We start from the raw sequence: 22,348 nt of genomic DNA, 5'->3' as shown, positions 1-22,348 counted from the left end.
CCTCAGTTCGTCCGTGAGAGGTTTAAGGTGGCGCCTCTTGGCTAATGTAGAAGGGGCTATGTCTTGGAAGATTGCAATGTTAGATCCTTCATGTTGAATGTTAGAGTCTGATCTGGCTTTTTGGAAGATTTTGTCCTTAAGGCGGAAATCTAGAATTCGGCAGATAACATCTCTAGGAGGATCGTTGGGATTGGGTTTTGGGCGTAGTGCTCTGTGTGCCCTCTCTATGATTAACTGGTGTTTTTCTTCAGCATCCAAATAGTTTGAGAAGAGGGCAGTTAGTGTTTTAGAGATGTCCTCCGTGATTACCGTTTCCAGAAGACCCCGTATCCGGAGATTGTTTCGTCTGTTCCGGTTTTCCAGGTCCTTCATTGCGGCATATATTTTATAGATGTGATCATCATGTATATGAAGGTTGGTTTCCAGCTCTTGGGCATGGGATATGATGGCCGTCTGAGACTGCTCCAGCTCCTCCACTCTGTGACCCAGTTAGTGAATGTCTCTTTTAATGTCAGATAGATCTTTTGCCAGAGGTGCTAAGGCTGTTTTGAGTATTCTGGTAATAAATGCCCTGGAGATTGGCTTGTCTGGGCTATCAAGCAGTTCTGCTTCTGTGTCAGAGACATCTGAATTGTGGTCAGGTGTATGTTGTCCTCCTTTGTTCTGCTCTGTTTGTTGTTTATTTTTCTGTTGCTTGTTAACGAATTTGTCCATCTCTTTCTTGTGGGGTTTGGATGCGTGATATACTTCTGTTGATGCGGATTTCTGGCCAAACTTAACCATGTTTTATCCTGTTCATCTGTAGGTTGAGCTGGGGTTCTCCCAGGTAGCAGAGAGATTGATTTATTGCATTCCTCTAAGACCCAGTACCTGCTAGTCCGTTTAAGTTAGGTGCTTGGTTCTGGTGTATGTATGACCCTGGTGTCCCAGGGGGTATGTTCAGTGACCAGGCTTCCTGAGACAAGCAGTAAAGAGATCTATGTATGAGGATATCTTCTTCTTATGATCTACTTGCTAGGATGTAGATCGTTTCCCTTTCACAATATAATCAGGTGTGTCCCCTTTAAAGGTGGCTTTACACACTGCAACATCGCAAATGACATCGCGGTTTTGTGACGTAATAGCGACCTCCCCAGCGACATTGCAGTGTGTGAAACACATCAGCGACCTGGCCCCTGCTGTGAAGTTGCTGATCGCTACAAATCGTTCAGGACCATTCTTTGGTCCTTTGTTTCCCGCTGTGCAGCATGATCGCTAGAAAGTTTCAGTGTGTAAAGGGGACTTAAAACACTTGAAACGAGTGATGTGTCACAATATCTGTCAATCACTATTCTCCGTCAGTCGGTCTCTCCCTCTCGGTCTCTATTCTCTCTCTGTCGGTCCGTCACTATCTCTGTCCCTCTCTCACAGTCTGTCGGTCATTTTCCCCTCCTCTCTCATACTCACCGATCCCCGGCGCGGCGCTGCACGGCGTTCACACTGCTGCGGCGGCTTTTACTATTTTGAAAAAGCCAGCCGCTCATTAAACAATTTCGTATTCCCTACTTTCCCCGCCCACAGGCGCCTATGATTGGTTGCAGTGAGACACGCCCCCCACGCTGAGTGACAGGTGTCTCACTGCACCCAATCACAGCAGCCGGTGGGCGTGTCTATACTGTGCAGTGAAATAAATAATTAAATAATTTAAAAAAACGGCGTGCGGTCCCCCCCCCAATTTTAACACCAGCCAGATAAAGCCATACGGCTGAAGGCTGGTATTCTCAGGATGGGGAGCTCCACGTTATGGGGAGCCCCCCGGCCTAACAATATCAGTCAGCAGCCGCCCAGAATTGCCGCATAAATTAGATGCGACTGTTCTGGGACTGTACCCGGCTCTTCCCGATTTGCCCTGGTGCGTTGGCAAATCGGGGTAATAAAGAGTTTTTGGCAGCCCATAGCTGCCAATAAGTCCTAGATTAATCATGTCAGGCGTCTCCCCGAGAAACCTTCCATGATTAATCTGTAAATTACAGTAAATAAACACACACACCCGAAAAAATCATTTATTAGAAATAAAAAACACAAACAAATTCCATCATCACCAATTTAATCAGCCCCAAAAAGCCCTCCTTGTCCGGCGTAATCCACGGACCTCCAGCGTCGCTTCCAGCATGAAGGTGACAGGAGCAGCAGAAGACACCGCCGCTCCTGTTACCTCCACGCAGCTAATGAAGACAGCCGCGCGATCGGCTGAGCTGTCACTGAGGTTACCCGCTGTCACTGGATCTTAGCGGTGGATGCAGCGGTGGCCGCGGGTAACCTCAGTGACAGCTCAGCTGATCGCGCTACTCACTGCCGCTCCGGTCAGCTCCACGCAGCAACTGAGGTGAGTAGCGCGATCAGCTGAGCTGTCACTGAGGTTACCCGCGGCCACCGCTGCATCCACCGCTGGATCCACCGCTGGATCCAGTGACAGCGGGTAACCTCAGTGACAGCTCAGCCGATCGCGCAGCTGTCTTCATTAGCTGCGTGGAGGTGACAGGAGCGGCGGTGTCTTCTGCTGCTCCTGTCACCTTCATGCTGGAAGCGACGCTGGAGGTCCGTGGATTACGCCGGACAAGGAGGGCTTTTTGGGGCTGATTAAATTGGTGATGAGGGAATTTGTTTGTGTTTTTTATTTCTAATAAATGATTTTTTCAGGTGTGTGTGTTTATTTACTGTAATTTACAGATTATACATGGAAGGTTTCTCCGGGAGACGCCTGACATGATTAATCTAGGACTTATTGGCAGCTATGGGCTGCCAATAACTCCTTATTACCCCGATTTGCCAACGCACCAGGGCAAATCGGGAAGAGCCGGGTACAGCCCCAGAACTGTCGTATCTAATGTATGCGGCAATTCTGGGCGGCTGCTGACTGATATTGTTAGGCTGGGGGGCTCCCCATAACGTGGCGCTCCCCATCCTGAGAATACCAGCCTTCAGCCGTATGGCTTTATCTGGCTGGCATTAAAATTGGGGGGGACCGCACGCCGTTTTTTTAAATTATTTAATTATTTATTTCACTGCACAGTATAGACCCGCCCACCGGCTGCTGTGATTGGGTGCAGTGAGACACCTGTCACTCAGCGTGGGGGCGTGTCTCACTGCAACCAATCATAGGCGCCTGTGGGCAGGGAAAGTAGGGAATACGAAATTGTTTAATGAGCGGCCGGCTTTTTCAAAATAGTAAAAGCCGCCGCAGCAGTGTGAATGCCGTGCAGCGCCACGCCGGGGATCGGGGTGCGGTGAGTATGAGAGAGGAGGGGAAAATGACCGACAGACTGTGAGAGAGGGACAGAGATAGTGACGGACCGAAAGAGAGAGAATAGAGACCGAGAGGGAGAGACCGACTGACAGAGAATAGTGATTGACAGATATTGTGACATCACTCGTTTCCAATGTTTGACTAGCTAGGTCGTTCTGCAGGTCCGGATCGCTGTTGCGTCGTTAGCCAGGTTTGCCTGTTTGACAGCTCACCAGAGACTCACCAGAGACTTTGTAGCGATCCCGGCCAGGTTGGGATCGCTGGTGGGATCGCTGAAAGTCTCAGTGTGTAAAGGGGCCTTAAGGGTACCTTCACACTTAGCGATGCAGCAGCGATCCGACCAGCGATCTGACCTGGTCAGGATCGCTGCTGCATCGCTACATGGTCGCTGGTGAGCTGTCAAACAGGCAGATCTCACCAGCGACCAGTGAACAGCCCCCAGCCAGCAGCGACGTGCAAGCGACGCTGCGCTTGCACGGAGCCGCCGTCTGGAAGCTGCGGAGACTGGTAACTAAGGTAAACATCGGGTATGGTTACCCGATGTTTACATTAGTTACCAGTGTGAGCAGGGAGCAGGGAGCCGCGCACACTGAGCGCTGGCTCCTTGCTCTCCTAGCTACAGTACACATCGGGTTAATTAACCCGATGTGTAATGCAGCTACATGTGCAGAGAGCAGGGAGCCGCGCACACTGCTTAGCGCTGGCTCCTTGCTCTCCTAGCTGCTGTACACATCGGGTTAATTAACCCGATGTGTACAGCAGCTACATGTGCAGAGAGCCGGAGCCGGCACTGGCAGCGTGAGAGCTGCAGAGGCTGGTAACTAAGGTAAATATCGGGTAACCACCTTGGTTACCCGATGTTTATCTTGGATACAGCTTACCTCAGCTGTCAGACGCCGGCTCCTGCTCCCTGCTCGCTTCATTTGTCGCTCTCTTGCTGTCACACACAGCGATCTGTGTGTCACAGCAGGAGAGCGGCTTTGAAGAAAACGAACCAGGGCTGTGTGTAACGAGCAGCGATCTCGCAGCAGGGGCCAGATCGCTGCTCATTGTCACACACAGCGAGATCGCTAATGAGGTCACTGCTGCGTCACAAAAAGCGTGACTCAGCAGCGATCTCGGCAGCGAGCTCGCTGTGTGTGAAGCACCCCTAAAGGTCCAGTCACACTAAGCAACTTACCAGCGATCCCAACAACGATAGGGATCGCTGGTAAGTTGCTAGGAGGTTGCTGGTGAGCTGTCACACTGCGACGCTCCAGCGATCCCACCAGCAACCTGACCTGGCAGGGATCGCTGGAGCGTGGCTACACGAGTTGCTGGTGAGCTCACCAGCAACCAGTGACCAGCCCCCAGTCTCCTAGTTACAGCACACATCAGGTTAATTAACCCGATGTGTGCTGCAGCTAAATGTGCACAGAGCAGGGAGCAGCGCACACTGAGCACTGGCTCCTTGCTCTCCTAGTTACAGCACACATCGGGTTAATTGCCTGATGTGTGCTGCAGCTAAATGTGCACAGAGCAGGGAGCAGCGCACAATGCTTAGCGCTGGCTCCTTGCTCTCCTAGTTACAGCACACATCGGGTTAATTAACCCGATGTGTCCTGCAGCTACATGTGCACAGAGCAGGAGCCGGCAGCACAGGCAGTGAGAGCGGAGGAGGCTGGTATCAAAGGTAAATATCGGGTAACCAAGGACAGGGCTTCTTGGTTACCCGATGTTTACATTAGTTACCAGCCTCAGCAGAAGCTGGCTCCCTGCTCACTGCACATTAGTTGTTGCTGTCTCGCTGTCACACACAGCGATCTGTGCTTCACAGCAGGACAGCAACAACTAAAAAATGGCCCAGGACATTCAGCAACAACCAACGACCTCACAGCAGGGGCCGGGTTGTTGCTGGATGTCACACACAGCAACATCGCTAGCAACGTCACAAAAGTTGTTCGTTACCAGCGATGTTGCTAGCGATGTTGCTTAGTGTGACGGGGCCTTAAAGCTGGTGTCACACTAAACGACAGCGACAACGACGTCGCTGTTACGTCACCATTTTCGGTGACGTAACAGCGACCTTGTAAGTCGCTGTTATGATCGCTGCTTAGCTGTCAAACACAGCAGAAGCAGCGATCATAACGTCGCTGTGCTACATGTGCAGAGAGCAGGGAGCCGCGCTTAGCGCTGGCTCCTTGCTCTCCTGCAGCACACATCGGGTTAATTAACCCGATGTGTGCTGCAGCTACATGTCACAGTTCAGAGAGCAGGGAGCCGCGCTTAGCGCTGGCTCCTTGCTCTCCTTGCTACAGTATGCATCGGGTTAATTACCCGATGCATACTGCAGCCACATGTCACAGTGCAGGAGCCGGCGCTGGCAGCGAGAGCGGAGGCTGGTAACCAGCGTAAACATCGGGTAACCAGGGAAAGGACTTCCCTTGGTTACCCGATGTTTACGCTGGTTACAGCTTACAGCAGCTGCCAGTGCCGGCTCCTGATCGCTTCATTTCGTCGCTCTCTCGCTGTCACACACAGCGATGTGTGTGTCACAGCGGGAGAGTGACGACCAAAAAATGAAGCTGGACATTCAGCAACGACCGGCGACCTCACAGCAGGGGCCAGGTCGTTGCTGGATGTCACACACAGCGACAGCGACGGGACGTCGCTGCAACGTCACAGAAAATGGTGACGTAGCAGCGACGTCGTTGTCGTCGTCGTTATGTGTGACACCAGCTTAAGAGTCACTGAGTACTGGACCTTATCTGGTTAATATTTGTTTAAGCTGCTGCCAGGAGGAAAAGGGGGGGGAGGTGTATGCCTGTATATCTGCTCCTCAGTGTCCCAAACAAGCTCTGCATGACAGCTTTCCCTGCTTCCAGTCCCAGCTCCAGGACCCAATCACATACGGTAGATAAGTCACCACAGGGGAGAGGATTGTTTGTGATCCTGCTGCAGGTGATAAGGCCCTGTCTGCTAGGCCTCAGCAGCCGCTCTCACTAGCAGAAATCCCTGAGACAATGACTCCTGGGCAGTTCAGGGAGATGAGAGGGGTCAGGAGAGTGCTCTGTTTACCTCTGAGGGATGGAGGAGGTTTGCTGGGAGCTATTCTGTGTCTGGGCAGCGGTTTCCTCCAGGCCGAGGCTTCCTCGTGTGGACTAGGCCGCAACTTCTCATCTCCACAGATACCCCCAGGGCTTGCTGCACAGAGGGTCCCTCAATGCTGGGGTCACCAGAGGACAGGTCCCACCGCTGTGTGAGCTTTAAAAGACTCGATGCCTTCAGATTTTTTCCCTTTTTAGCAGAGCTCTCCAGCCTCACATCTGCTCCTTGTTCCAGTCAGGCCACGCCCCCTCAAAAACGCTACTTGTAGCGGTTTTGACCTCGGACAAAATACTGCACCTCACTGGATCCATCATATTGCGGCACTAGCTGCAATGCATTTCAATGAATGCCGGATCCTGCTCTACCGGAAGTCGACGCATTCTAACAGGCAGGATCCTGTTGTTTGTACTGAGCATCCCCAGAAAGTATTTCTTCCTCCCCCAATGCTTTCTGATATAGTAGAGCTGCATCGTTTGAATAAGACACAAGAAAGAAGACAGAAGACCAGGATCGTGGAGGAGTGAGAGGGAGTATTAAAGATGGAGTCCGTAAGTGTGTCTGTCTATTTATTTCTAATAAAGTATTTTTTCTCTGTGTGATGTATTTTTTTTTAACCATTTATTGGAGATTCTTAATGGCCGGGTCAAACTTGGCCTCACATTAAGAATCTCGGGCTTTATACCAGCTGGTAAAACAAATCTGGTATTAACCCCATATTACCCAGCATGCCACCCGGCACCAGGGCTGCTGAAAAAGTTGGAAACAGCACCAGAAGATAGCGCTTCTATGGAAGCGCGATTTTGTGGGACGGCTGCGGACTGCAATTCGCAGTGGGGGGAGGCAGAAAGCTTGGGCCACCCTGCGCTGCGGTTTCCAACCCCCAGCTGCCTAGGTGTACCTGGCTGGACACAACAATTGGGCGAAGCCCACATAGTTTTTTTTTTAATTATTTCATGAAATTCATGAAATAATTAAAACAGTCACTAATCTTTGGGAGACCAGACAGAGAAAACACTGCCGGCAGCCAGCTAAGGCGCTCAACACAGTGAAATCCTAGGTGCATTGCCCCCTGGGAAGTATGCAAATCAAAAAAGGTCCGTGGAGCCTCTGTTAGGTGTCTCGACACAGAAAATTGCCAGATATCCGTCCAGGAAGGACCTAGCTAAGGAGTGGCTCTTTTTAAGGAGACCACCATATTAAGTGGCCCTTTTAGTCAATATCCAACTCTTTGACCAGTTTAAAGATATGACAAGGTAAATACGCCGAGATCAGTGATTGTTTCGTCTTGCTGGTCTACTAGGCATTGCCCCCACCTAGCCAGAATCCTACTCCACACTGATGAGGGGCAATACCCCGAAACAGCTGTCTGTGGATGGATACCTGGCCTTGGTATTTCCCTTGTCATACAGTTAGGTCCAGAAATATTTGGACAGTGACTCAATTTTCGCGAGTTGGGCTCTGCATGCCACCACATTGGATTTGAAATGAAACCTCTACAACAGAATTCAAGTGCAGATTGTAACGTTTAATTTGAAGGTTTGAACAAAAATATCTGATAGAAATTGTAGGAATTGTACACATTTCTTTACAAACACTCCACATTTTAGGAGGTCAAAAGTAATTGGACAAATAAACCAAACCCAAACAAAATATTTTTATTTTCAATATTTTGTTGCGAATCCTTTGGAGGCAATCACTGCCTTAAGTCTGGAACCCATGGACATCACCAAACGCTGGGTTTCCTCCTTCTTAATGCTTTGCCAGGCCTTTACAGCCGCAGCCTTCAGGTCTTGCTTGTTTGTGGGTCTTTCCGTCTTAAGTCTGGATTCGAGCAAGTGAAATGCATGCTCAATTGGGTTTAGATCTGGTGATTGACTTGGCCATTGCAGAATGTTCCACTTTTTTGCACTCATGAACTCCTGGGTAGCTTTGGCTGTATGCTTGGGGTCATTGTCCATCTGTACTATGAAGCGCCGTCCGATCACCTTTGCGGCATTTGGCTGAATCTGGGCTGAAAGTATATCCCGGTACACTTCAGAATTCATCCGGCTACTCTTGTCTGCTGTTATGTCATCAATAAACACAAGTGACCCAGTGCCATTGAAAGCCATGCATGCCCCTTGCCATCACGTTGCCTCCACCATGTTTTACAGAGGATGTGGTGTGCCTTGGATCATGTGCCGTTCCCTTTCTTCTCCAAACTTTTTTCTTCCCATCATTCTGGTACAGGTTGATCTTTGTCTCATCTGTCCATAGAATACTTTTCCAGAACTGAGCTGGCTTCATGAGGTGTTTTTCAGCAAATTTAACTCTGGCCTGTCTATTTTTGGAATTGATGAATGGTTTGCATCTCGATGTGAACCCTTTGTATTTACTTTCATGGAGTCTTCTCTTTACTGTTGACTTAGAGACAGATACACCTACTTCACTGAGAGTGTTCTGGACTTCAGTTGATGTTGTGAACGGGTTCTTCTTCACCAAAGAAAGTATGCGGCGATCATCCACCACTGTTGTCATCCGTGGACGCCCAGGCCTTTTTGAGTTCCCAAGCTCACCAGTCGATTCCTTTTTTCTCAGAATGTACCCGACTGTTTGATTTTGCTACTCCAAGCATGTCTGCTATCTCTCTAATGGATTTTTTCTTTTTTTTCAGCCTCAGGATGTTCTGCTTCACCTCAATTGAGAGTTCCTTAGACCGCATGTTGTCTGGTCACAGCAACAGCTTCCAAATGCAAAACCACACACCTGTAATCAACCCCAGACCTTTTAACTACTTCATTGATTACAGGTTAATGAGGGAGACGCCTTCAGAGTTAATTGCAGCCCTTAGAGTCCCTTGTCCAATTACTTTTGGTCCCTTGAAAAAGAGGAGGCTATGCATTACAGAGCTATGATTCCTAAACCCTTTCTCCGATTTGGATGTGAAAACTCTCATATTGCAGCTGGGATATATATATAATTGTATTTCTGAACATGTTTTTGTAAACAGCTAAAATAACAAAACTTGTGTCACTGTCCAAATATTTCTGGACCTAACTGTATCTTTAAACTCGTCAAAGAGTTGGATATTGACTAAACGGGCCACTTAATTTGGTGGTTATGGTGATCTCCTTAAAAGAGACACTCCTTGACTAGGTCCTTCCCGGAGGGATATCTGGCTATTTTCTGTGCCGAGACACCTAACAGATGCTCCACGGACCTTTTTTGATGAAATAATTAAAAAAGGGCTTCCCTATATTTTTCGTTTCCAGCCAGGTACAAATAGGCAGCTAGGGGGTGGGGGCAGCCTGTACCTGCCTGCTGTACCTGGCTAGCAAACAAAAATATGGCGAAGCCCATGTCATTTTTTTTGTATTTAGTTAAAAAACTTTAAAAAAAAAAAAAAAAAAGAGCTTCCCTGGATTTTCCATTGCCAGTGAAGGTAACACCAAGCAGTGGGGGTTAGCAGCCAGTAGCTGCTTGGGTTACCCTTAGCAATAGAAAATGCAGCGGGAGCCCACGCATTTTTTTTTACTCCTAACCCTTGGGTAAGGGTTATGTGTTTGGGGTTTTTGTTTTTTTTTATTTTTTAATGAATTAATAAAAAAATCGACATGGATTTTGCCCATCGAGCACCCGAGCATTTTACTGCTCACTCATCCCTACTCCTGACCACATAGCCAGCAGAACAAGTAATCAGATCAGCTGACTCCAGTGCCGGCCGATTACTTGTTCTGTGTCCCCCTGCATCTATCGCAGCGTGTGCGGGCTGTGAGGTCAGCTGAGTTCGGCCAGCACTGGAGTCCGCTGATCTGAACTCAGTTGAACTCAAGCCCGCACACTCTGCAATGGATGCAGCGGGACACAGAACAAGTAATCGGCCGACACTGGAGTCAGCTGATCTGATTACTTGTTCTGCTGGCTATGAGGTGGCGGCCGAACTCAGCTGAATTCCACAGCCCGCACGCGCTGCGATGGATGCAGGGGGACACAGAACAACTAATCGGCCGACACTGGAGTCAGCTGATCTGAACTCAGCTGAACTCCTGATCACACAGCCCGCACACGGTCACACGTGATCAGCAGCAGGCAGTGACTGTTGTTAACCTGCATCCATCACAGCGTGTGCAGGCTGTGAGATCAGGAGTTCAGCTGACTCACGATCAGCTGACTCCAGTGCCAACCGGTTAAATTTTGTGTTCCGCTGCATCCATCGTAGCAGCCATAAGAAGTAGAAGGATCCGGTAAAATAACATATAGGTGAATTGCGGTTGCATGCGTTACACTTTGAATGCACGCGATCTGTTCAAATGCGGTTTGCGGGGGGGGTGTTTGACGCAGTTAAATAAAACGCTAATGTGAAAGTAGCCTTATCCAGATTGTTTTGTAATATGGTACTATCAACGTCAGTTTTTAACCTCTTCACCCACAAGACTATTTTCACCTTCCTGGCCATTTTTATTTTCAGTTCTGACCAGTGTCACTTTATGAAGTAATTACTCTGGAATGCTTCAGCGGATCCCAGTGATTCTGAGACTTTTTTTTGTGTGTGACATATTGTACTTCATGTTAGGCCTGCGCCACACATCCGTGCCTCCGGCACGTGTTTGTCATTTTTTACACGTACCGGCGGCACGGAGACACTTTAACCAATGCTACCCTATTGTAGCAGGCACACACACGTAAAACCACACGGAACGTGTGTCCGTGTGCGTTTGTACGTGTGTGCGTTTTTGAAAGCGCTGACATGTCCGTTTTTTCACCGGCAGCACGGGTGTCACACGGCCCGCACCCGTACCACACGGGTGTAGTGTGGATGCGGTCCCGTGTGACACGCGCCGGAGAAAACACACATCATTGAAAAAAAAAAAAACATTAACTCACCTTCTCCAGCCCTCCTGTCTCTGCCGCTGCTGCCTCTTGCTGCCGACCGCCGCTCATTATTCTCATTGAATATTCACGTCACTGCCTGGCAGCAGCAGCAGCGGGGAGACGGGAGGGCTGGAGACCGAGGATCAGCACCACGGACAGCAGCGCGGACATCAGGAAGGACCAGGTGAGTATAATAATTACCGATTCTACGTGTGCTATCGCGGATAGCACACGTAGAACACACGTGTCACACACGTACCAGAGACACGTACTTACCTGCACGCAACACGCAGGGAAAATACGTGTCTCTCGGCACGTGCGTGAATTTCACGTGAATGTGGCAGAGGCCTTAGTGGTAAATTTAGGTCAATATTTCTTGCATTTATTTGTGAAAATATTGGAAATGTTGAAAAAAATTTAGCAATTTTCAAACTTTGAACTTTTAATCCGAGAGTTATGTCACACAAAATAGTTCTTAAATAACATTTCCCACGTCTACTTTACATCAGCGCAATTTTTGAAACATTTTTTTTTTTTGTTACAGGCTTAGAAGGGTTAAAAGTTTATCAGCAATTTCTCATTTTTCCAACAAAATTTACAAAACATTTAAAGTGAGAGACCTAGGTGACAGAAAATAGCCAATTGTGACACCATTCGAAAAACTGCACCCTTCAAAGTACAAAAAAAACACATCCAAGAAGTTTATTTACCATTCAGGTGCTTCACAGGAACTAAAGCAATGTGGAAGGAAAAAATTAAAATTTTACTTTTTCTCACAAAAATGTTACTTTAGCCCCAAATTTTGCATATTCACAAGGGTAAGAAGAGAAAATGCACTACACAATTTATTGTGCAATTTCTCCTGTGTTCACTAATAACCCATATGTGATGGAAAATTACTGTTTGGGCACATGTAGCACCCATGGGGCAAGGGGTTAAATACTCGTCGCCTGGCTCGATTATGTTGGGTCTGGGGATGTCACGGGTGACCCTTTCGCCCGGTTTTGTGATCCCGAGGTGTACAATAAAAGAAGGGGTTGGGGGGATGATGATGGTGGAGGATTGTTTCGTGACGCCACCTGTGGTACGCGGCCAGGAATTAGCCACCGCTGCTGTCACTGTCCTCTGGGGCTGATGGTAGTAGCAGGCAAGATGTTTCTGCTCCCCACAGTTGGAGCGGGCCCCGGGGAGTTTGATGAGGGGAGTCGTAATGGTGGGCGCTGAAGCGCGGGGCGCCGGCAAGGAAGGGCAGATACAGTCTCTGCGGGTACAAGGTCTCTTTACTCACAGTCTTGGTTTTACCCAGAAGATACCGGTTACTGCCGTGATGGGCCCCAGCCGATCCCGAGCAATTCGAGGTCACTGCCGGTGTTCCCACTGTGAGTCCTTTCTGGTCGGAGTCCCACGAATCCCGGTGTAGATGGAGTGTGGAACTGGAATGGAATTCCGTGTAACTGTGGAGAACCCGGGCTGAGCTGTATGCTCGAAGCCACAGGTCCTATGGCGCTCGCAGAAGTATGAGGTAGAAGAAGAGTGGACCGAGGTCGCAGTGTATGTCTCTCCCCAAGCTGTGCCCGGGGCTAACTGACTATGTGTGAAGATGCTCCTTCCCTTTTCCCCAGGTGGTGCCCGCCCCCCAGGTGGTTGTCCCAGTGAACGGGAAAGTCCCATGCTTCGTGATGCCCCCCCCCTCCCCAGTGGGAAAGCACCTAACTGTGTGTGATTTGTGAACGTGAAAAACACCAGCGATTAACCTCTCCTTTCCCGGGATGAGTACTACATCGAGATGCAGTACCCTGTGGCGACTGAAGCTTCAAGGGCGCCACACACACGGCAGAGCTCGGAAGCAAAGGAGTGCCATTTAACTTTTTGAACGTAAAATTGGCTAGAATTGATAGTGGACGCTATGTCGAATTTGGAGAGACCCCTGTTGTGCTTAAACAGTGGAAAGCCTCCACAAGTGACCCCCATTTTGGAAACTAGACCCCTCATGGAATTTGTCTAGATGTGTGATGAGCATTTTGAACCCCCATGTGCTTCACAGAATTTTATATAGTTTAGCTGTTTAAATACAAAATCATCTTTGCAAAACTGTTATTTTAGCTCCAAATGTTTTATTTTCACAAGGGTAAGAAAAAAAATGACAGTTCAATTTGTTGTGCAATTTCTCCTGAGTACATCAATACACTAAATGTGGTGGAAAACTACTGTTTGGGTGCACGTCAGGGCTTGAAAGGAGCACTATTTGAATTTTGGAGCACATTTATGGCTGGTAAAGAAGGCAGATGCATTGTGACATTTCAAGAACCCCTGACATGTCAAAACAGTTGAAACACCCTCAATGAAATCATCTTGTGGTGCAGTGAGCATATTGACACCACAGGTGTATCACAAAATTTTATACTATTGGACGATGTAGAAAAAATAACTACATTTTTACCACTAATGTGTTGTTTTAACCCCAGATTTCCAATTTGTACAAGGGGAATCAGTAAAAAGCAAAACAGTATATTACACAATTTCTCCTGAACATGGCAATACCCCACATGTGACTGTAGAATACTGTTTGGCCACATCGCAGTGCTCGGGAGGAAAGGAGTGCCATTTGATTGTTGGGCCACAGATTTTCCTAGAATAGTTTGGAGAGCCCCTAAGTGCCAGAACAGCAGAAACCCCCTAAAGTGACCACATTTTGAAAATTACACCCCTCTTGGAATTCATCTATGAGTGTAGTGATGATTTTGTCTCTGGGAAACACTCATAAAGTCAAATGCAGTGAATGTTGTATAATTAAAAATTGCAAGTAAGCCCTTGTGTAATACTATTGTATGTTCTGAGGATTTCGATAGCGTTAGGGCAATGACAACCAGAGACGAGTTCTTGGTACAAGATGTTTATAATATGTAACCACGGTAGGTACAGAACGGAACAAACACAGCAGAACAAACACACGAAATACTTTCCCACAACGGAGCGAAGGGAATTCCCAGGGCCACGCACCGGACTCCCCCAGGGAGACCACCAGAGCGAACCCCTATACAGGGACTGTCCGGCAATCACCCCGGAAGGCCTAAATGCGCAGCAGCCGGGACACAAGGGGCAAGTGGTAAAGTCCAGGAGTGTCCGTACGGGATGATAGTCCAGAGTGGTTACAAACCGGAAGGAACCGGGCAGAAGTGCTGACCACAGACGGCAGACGGAGTCCAGGCACAGCTTGAAGAAACCGGGTATGGTCCAGAGTCGGTCGGTGTTCTTTCAGGAGGATCCAAGGCAATCAGGAATTAGAAGCAGCAAGGCAGGAGCACACAGCAAGCAGTATACTCAGGCACTGGACTAGGCTTAGAGGCGGCCTTTTAAGCAGCTGGACAGGAAGTAGGGCAACAGAACAGTAAACTCCATGTTAACCGAGGGCAAGCTCTTGTCAAAAGAGAACTGGAAAACCCGGAAACCTGACACCTTGTTGTGCCCAGTACATTGTACTGCCCCTACATTTACCCAGCTTGTGCTTCTGGAGACACACACCCCTGTGAATTTATCAGGCTTCTGTCACACGGTGTTTTGTTTTAAACTCTCTGAGTCTCATGGTGGCATCAGATGCCATTCAGACCACAAGCTCTGACGCTCCTCACTATCCTTTCACTGATGCTTCTGCGTTCCACAGGCAGGCTCGGGCATCGACCAGCTGTGTGCTTATTACTGATCGGACTAGCAAGAGTTAATTTCTTCTAGCCTGCTGGTTAACTTTTGGATCAATTGTTGTGGGAGACCTATCACAGGTACTCCCTGCCTTTTTAAGATGGAGGAATTTGTCTTCCTATGCCGACTATAGCTTTCTGCCTAATCGGACCATGTGCTGTTGTGTTCTAGTCTGGCGATTTACTGTGTGTTGCTTGGCGTGTAGTGGAATTCCTCCTGTCATCTAATTATTTCCTCCCTGCTTTAGTTTTCCTCCTTATATTTTGTTGTCTGATTACTCTGTGTGAGCATGGTGTGTGATTGAGTTTTGGTTTCTCCTGTTTGTCTATCACTGTTGGATTTTACATGCTCCTATCCTGGCCCCACCTCTGGGGTAGTGAAGGGGTACTAGGTCAGGACTGGTGAGGAACAAGGGTAGGAAGGTGGCCCAGACATTATCACCATCAGGGACAGCTAGGGCCCCCCTAGCCTGAGGGCCAGTTTAGGAGTCCTGGTTATCTCATCACATCCTGTGAGAGAATCCTCACTACAACAATGCCAAACGTGGACGTTAACTGTGGTTAAGGCTATGTGCGCACGCTGCGTATGTGCATGCAGTTACGCTGCGATCTGCACCGCAGCATAACTGCATGCGTCCTGCGTCCCCAGCATAATCTATGAAGATTATGCAGGAGCCGTGCGCACGTGGCGTATTAAAGCGCAGCGCTTTGGCTGTGGCGCGTTCTAAGAAGTGACATGTCACTTCTTTTGTGCGTATTGGTTGTAATGTCGGTCTCTCTCTCTGTCTGTCTGTCGGTCTCTGTTTCTCCCTGTCGGTCGGTCTCTTTCTCTCTGTCGGTCTATCCCTCTCCCCCATCTCTCATACTCACCGATCAGCTGCACAGCTGTCACACTGCTCCGGCGGCTTCTCCTGCTTTTGAAAAAGCCGGCCGCCCATTATTCAATCTCGTATTCCCTGCTTCCCCCGCCCACCGGCGCCTATGATTGGTTGCAGTCAGACACGCCCCCATGCTGAGTGACAGCTGTCTCACTGCAACCAATCACAGCCGCCGGGGGGCGGGTCTATGTAGTGCAGTAAAATAAATAAATAATTAAAAAAAAACGGCATGCGGTCCCCCTCAATTTTGATAACAGCCAGGGTAAAGCCACAGGGCTGAAGGCTGGTATTCTCAGGATGGGGAGCCCCACGTTATGGGGAGCCCCCATCCTAAAAATATCAGCCAGCAGCCGCCCGGAATTGCCGCATGGATTAGATGCGACAGTCCCGGGACTGTACCCGGCTCATCCACAACTGCCCTGATGCGGTGGCAATCTGGGTAATAAGGAGTTAATGGCAGCAGCCCATATCTGCCACTAAGTCCTAGTTAATCGTTGCAGGCGTCTATGAGACACCCCCAATGATTAACCTGGTGAAAGTAAATAAACACAAACACCCGAAAAATCCTTTATTTGAAATAAAAGACAAAAACCACCCTCTTTTACCACTTTATTAATCCCCAAAAACCCCTCCAGGTCTGGCGTAATCCACGAGGTCCCGCGACGCATCCAGCTGTGCTACATGAAGTGACCGGAGCGGCATTAGAACACCGCTGCCCCTGTCCGCTCCATGCAGCAACTGAAGTGAGTCGTGCTGTCAGCGGGGACGTCACTGAAGTAATGCTGGTGTGTGTGTGCGGTGATGATGAGGGCTGTAGTGTCGGAATGTGTGCGGGGATGTCGGGTTGTTTGCGGGGATGTCGGCGGTAATGTCGGGTTGTGTGCGGGGATGTCAGGATGTGTGCGGGGATGTCGGGATGTGTGCGGGGATGTCGGTGGTAATGTCGGGTTGTGTGCGGGGATGTCGGCGGTAATGTCAGGATGTGCGCGGGGATGTCGGGATGTGTGCGGGGATGTCGGGATGTGTGCGGGGATGTTGGCGGTAATGTCAGGATGTGTGCGGGGATGTCGGCGGTAATGTCGGGGTGTGTGCGGGGATGTCGGGATGTGTGCGGGGATGTCGGCGGTAATGTCAGGATGTGTGCGGGGATGTCGGGATGTGTGCCGGGATGTCGGCGGTAATGTCGGGTTGCGTGCGGGGATGTCTGCGGTAATGTCAGGATGTGTGCGGGGATGTCGGCGGTAATGTCGGGGTGTGTGCGGGGATGTCGGGATGTGTGCGGGGATGTCGGGTTGTGTGCGGGAATGTCGGGTTGTGTGCAGGGACGTCGGCGGTAATGTCGGGATGTGTGCGGGGACGTCTCTCAGGTTACCCGCGGCCACAGGTCTCGGGTGGAGGACTCGAGCTGGCCGCGGGTAACCTTACCTGAGTGACGGCACCAGTGATCGCGTAGCTCACTACACTCACTCAGATTTGCGGTCACAGGTGAGTCCTTGACCTGTGACCGCAAATCAAGCCGCGGCACACAGACAGCCGCGCGATCACAATGAAGTCGGGTGAAGTTCACCCGAGTTCATTCTGATCGCGCGGCTGTCTCCCGCAGCCAGCCATGTGCTCTTTTTGACATTCTGGTCGCAGTCGGCTCTGCTGCAAGTCTATGGGGATGCAGCAGAGCCGAGTGGGACCGCACTGTCAAAAATGTGCGCTCTGGATGCTTTTCCCATGGCAGAGCAAGCATCCACGTTGCGTTCTGCCGAATGCGTCTCAGAACGCAGCTTTTTGGCTGCGTTCTGAGACGCACATTCAGTGACTATTTACGCTGCGTAATAGAACGCAACGTGCGCACATAGCGTAAGACATATTGTGGTGCTCAGAAGGGAAGGGGCATTTGGATTTGGGAGTGCAGATTTTGCTGGATTTATTTATTGGGTTGAGCCATAGTACTTGTGCAGAGCATTTGTCCTACCAGTAATATGTAAGCCTCTTATATTTCTGTTATTAGATGACAGGCCTTAGTGGGGACTTGATTATTTGTTGTTTGAGTTGAATACTATTGGTGGAAATTTGGGGCACAGAATATTTTGGATCAGTTCACATTTATCTCCTGCTCTATGTTGAGCATTTACATCAGGATTTCCATCTACAGCTCGAAAATTCGTGATTCAGGTGAACCCGTCGATGGATCCATTCACTAACAAGGCAGCAGAGTTACTCTGGACTCCGTTTGACCTCTGTTTAGAGTGTCCTTCTTTTCAAAGTTGCATAAAACTGTTGTTGACCACACTTTTGTGCAAACCTAAAAAGGTGCGTTAAAAGTTGGACACCGCTGATTCTGCCTAGATATTTTATTATAAGCGGGTATATGTTTCCTACAGGATTCTAGTAATATATTTTTAACCATGCTTCACTTATGTTCGGTATCCCCAGTTATCATGACATGGTTCCAGTCTACACATTTAAGCTCTTCCGTTATTGAAATCAGCTTTTCTAAAGTTATAGGTTTTAGCATTTCCCTTTTGAAATGTTTTATTGAATATTACATTGAAACTTACCATATTATGGTTGCTGCATTCCAAATGCTCCTGAACCTGTAAATCTGAAATTGTATCAGGTCTATTTGACAGGACCAGATCCATCAAATCATCACCCCTGGTTGGTTCATCTACCAACTGAGAGAGGTATTGGTCTTGAAACGTAGAAAAGAACTTGCAGCTTTTAGAGCAACCAGAAGAGTCTGTCTTATTGAATGTCTGGAGAAATTGTGTACCACATTATGGGGCGTTTTTCATCTTTTCTTTTTTGTGAAAATTGGAAATCAGGGGTTAAAACAATATTTTAGTGATAAATATGTACATATTTTTGGTTCTCCGCCCAATCGAATTATATTTTGTGACACACCTGTAGTGTTAATATGCTCATTGCACCCCTAGATTAATTAATTGAGGGGTGTTCTTTGTAAAATGGGGTCACTTGTAGGGGATTTCTGCTGTTCTGACACCTCAGGAGCTCTGCCAGTGTAGAATGGCATCCGCAAACCAATTGCGCAAAATCTGAATAACAATATTGCGCTTTTTGCCTTCTGCACTACTGTGCCTCAAAAGTAGTTTTACCCCCACATATGGGGTATTGGCATATTCAGGAGAAATTGCACAAATTTTATGATCCATTTTCTCCTGTTACCATTGTGAAGGATTTGGGGTTAAAGCAACTTTTTTTGGTAAAAATATATATTTTTTTCATTTTCAAGGCTCAACGTTACAGATTTCTGTGAAGAACCTCTTTGTTCAAAATGCACACCACAATGTCTAGAGAAATTCCTTCAACGGTCATTTCCAAATTGGTGTCAATTGTGGGGGGGTTCCACTGTTTAGGCACCTCAGGGGCTCTTCAAAAGCAGCAAGGCGTCCGCTAACGATTCCAGACAGTTTTGCGTTTAAAAAGTCAAATAGCGCTTCTTTCCTCCTGAGCCCTCCCCTGCACCCAAACAGTCATTTTCCACCACATATGCAGTATCGGCATGCTCAGGAGAAATTGCAGAACAAATTGTAGTGTGCATTTTCTCATGTTAACCTTTGTGAAAATGAAAGATTTGGGGTTAACGCAACATTTTGTAGTAAAGCTGTGTTTTTTCATGGGTCAACATAATAACATTCTGTGAACCTGGGGGTTCAAGGTTCTCACCAAGCATCTAGATACATTTCTTGAAGGGTGTATAGTTTACAAAATAGGATCACTTGTTGGGTTTCCACTTTTTAGGCACATCAGGGGCCCTATAAACACATCATGGCATCTGCTATCGACTTCAGACAATTTTGCACTCTAAAATTCAAATGGCGCTCCTTTCCTTTCGCACCCTGGCATGTGCCCAAACAGTAGTTACCCACCGCATATGGGGTATCGGCATACTCAGGAGAAGTTGCACAACAAATTGTACTTTGCATTTTATCCTATTACCCCACTGAAATTGCACAATTTGCGTCTAAAATATATTTTTTTTGAAAATTTCCTTGCACATTGCTTTATATCCTGTGAAGAACCTAAAGGGTTAATTAACTTCTTGGATGTAGTTTTAGCAGCATGAGGGGTGCAATTTTTAGAAAAGTGTCACTTTTGGTTATTTTCTGTCATATAAGTCTCTCAAAGTCACTTCAAATGTGATGTGATCCCTAAAAACTGTTTTGTAAATTTTGTTGGAAAATTAGAAATTACTAATAAACTTTAAACCCTTCTAGCTTCCTAACAAAAGAAAATGATGTTCAAAAATTGTGCTGATGTAAAGTAGACATGTGGGAAATGTTATTTGTTAACTATTTTATGTGAGATAACTCTAATTTAGGGGCATGAAAATTCAGATTTTGAAAATTGCTAAATTTTCACAATTTTTGACAAACGTCCCATATTTTCACAAATCTATGCAAAAATATCTTCCAAACTTTACCACTAACATGAAGTACAATATGTGACAAGAAAACTGTCTTGGTATCCTTGGAAGCATTCCAGAGTTATTATCTCATAAGGTGACACTGGTCAGAATTGAAAGGTTCGGGGTAAATTATCTGCCAGTTAAATCACAAGATGCCGAATGCACGGAGATAGAAGTAACGCTGCTAGCAGAAATATCTCTGTTCGCAAGGAATCTGGAAGTCAGTTCAGGGAGGCTACTAAAGGTTGGAGGGTTCATGCGCTTTTTTGGGGGGGTTTTGCCATATAGTGGCCTTGCAGTATGCCAACTGCTTACACTCACATGAGACACAACTCTGTGCAATGTCATACCAATACAGTATCATCCAATGTTGCTTGGTTCATGTCGCCGACTGTTTCCAGCCTAAATCTTGACAGAGGTTACAGACGTTCCACAGCCAGAAGGGTTGGAACTACATTACTTGTCTGCTAATGTTGGGTGATGTATCCCACTATGCATCACTCCGTGCATCTACTTATTGGTACTATGAACTCTTGTCATCATTTCCTATTTTTTCAAACAGATAAATATTACCGTGTAAACCTCCAGACAAAGCGCGTAGACAAGGTCTCTCCTCAATACCCTCGATCCATTGGGGAATACTGGCTGGGATGCAAGAAATCTTCTAAGGAAAAGAAGTCAAAAGGCTAATATTTTTGCTGAGCAATATATTCTATAAAATTAACAACCAATCATTTCTGACTAAGATTAAAATGTTTATATGCCAAACTAGCCACCAGCATTTATAAGATGAATTCCATGTGATTTTATTGTAAAACCAAAATATTATGTATTTTACATTATCAAATGAGAAATGTGACCTGTTGTTTTTTATGAAATTCGAAGACAGGCGATCATGTCATGAAGCTGATAATCATTGACATTGGTGATGCTGAATATCACACCTGCATTTTTTATATATATATATATATATATATATATATATATATATATATATATATATATATATATATACTAGAATTGTTTATAGCCGAAAAAGAGAATTAAAGCTTGTTTGAACCCCTCCTGGTGCTGCAGATTCTGCTTCATTGTGACTGTCCTCATAACCAACTTATTGATTAATACATAACACTGGTATTTAATATAGAAGAAAGCGGAGAAGTCCAGTAATATCTCAGTCTTAGGACTGCTTTACACGCTACGACATCGCTAAAGCGATGTCGTTGGGGTCACGGAATTTGTGACACACATCCGGCCGCGTTAGCGATGTCGTTACATGTGACACCTATGATTGATTTTGAATCGTTGCAAAAACATTCAAAATCGCTAATCGGTGACATGGGGGTCCATTCCCAATTATCGTTGCAGCTGCAGGTACGATGTTGTTCGTCGTTCCTGCGGCAGCACACATCGCTATGTGTGACACCGCAGGAACGACGAACATCTCCTTACCTGCATCCACCGGAAATGAGGAAGAAAGGAGGTGGGCGGGATGTTACGTCCCGCTCATCTCCGCCCCTCCGCTTCTATTGGCCGGCCGCTTAGTGATGTCGCGGTGACGTCGCTATGACGGCGAACGCACCTCCCCCTTGAGGGAGGGATTGTTTGGCGGTCACAGCGACGTCGCTGACAAGGTATGTGCGTGTGACGCTGCCGTAGCGATAATGTTCGCTACGGCAGCGAGCACCAAATGTCGCACGAACGACGGTGGCGGGTGCTATTGCGCTCGACATCGCTAGCAATCGCTAGCGATGTCGCAGCGTGTAAAGCACCCTTTAGTCTCATGGTTGTTTTAACAGTGACTATGTTTGTATTATGCAAGGATTACCAGGGTCCCACCAGGTGTAGATGGGACTACTTGTGAGTGCCGCAACATACAGGGTACACCGAGGGAAAGGATACAACAGCGGGCCCTGGGTCTAGGGAGAGGGGAGTGACATTCTAAAACTCACCTGAGGCTGATCCCTACACTCCCTAACGTCCCTATATGGGTCATTCCCCCTGTCGTCAATCACAGGCCTATGCCTTTGCTGGCCCTGAACTCACCCTGATTAGTGATGGCCAGTGAGATGCTAGTCTCACCCCTGCAAATAAAGGCCCCGTCACACTAAGCAACATCGCCAGCAAC

The 22,348-nt window shown here is 47.6% G+C and overlaps 1 protein-coding gene across 1 annotated transcript in view; it reads left to right on the top strand.

Annotated features, from left to right (window-relative positions):
• The window catches only part of VTN (vitronectin), a 65,524-nt gene extending 44,614 nt beyond the window's left edge, over positions 1-20,910 (top strand). The window contains exon 8 of the mRNA XM_075333266.1: positions 20,783-20,910. Coding sequence (XP_075189381.1) covers positions 20,783-20,910 — 128 coding nt within the window. The remainder of the gene's footprint in view (positions 1-20,782) is intronic.
• The last annotated feature ends 1,438 nt before the right edge of the window (positions 20,911-22,348 follow it).

Source organism: Anomaloglossus baeobatrachus, chromosome 2, assembly GCF_048569485.1.
Source record: "Anomaloglossus baeobatrachus isolate aAnoBae1 chromosome 2, aAnoBae1.hap1, whole genome shotgun sequence".
NCBI lineage: Eukaryota > Metazoa > Chordata > Amphibia > Anura > Aromobatidae > Anomaloglossus > Anomaloglossus baeobatrachus.
The sequence above is the reverse complement of the archived record's forward strand: the minus strand, read 5'-3'. Positions and strand labels throughout refer to the sequence as shown.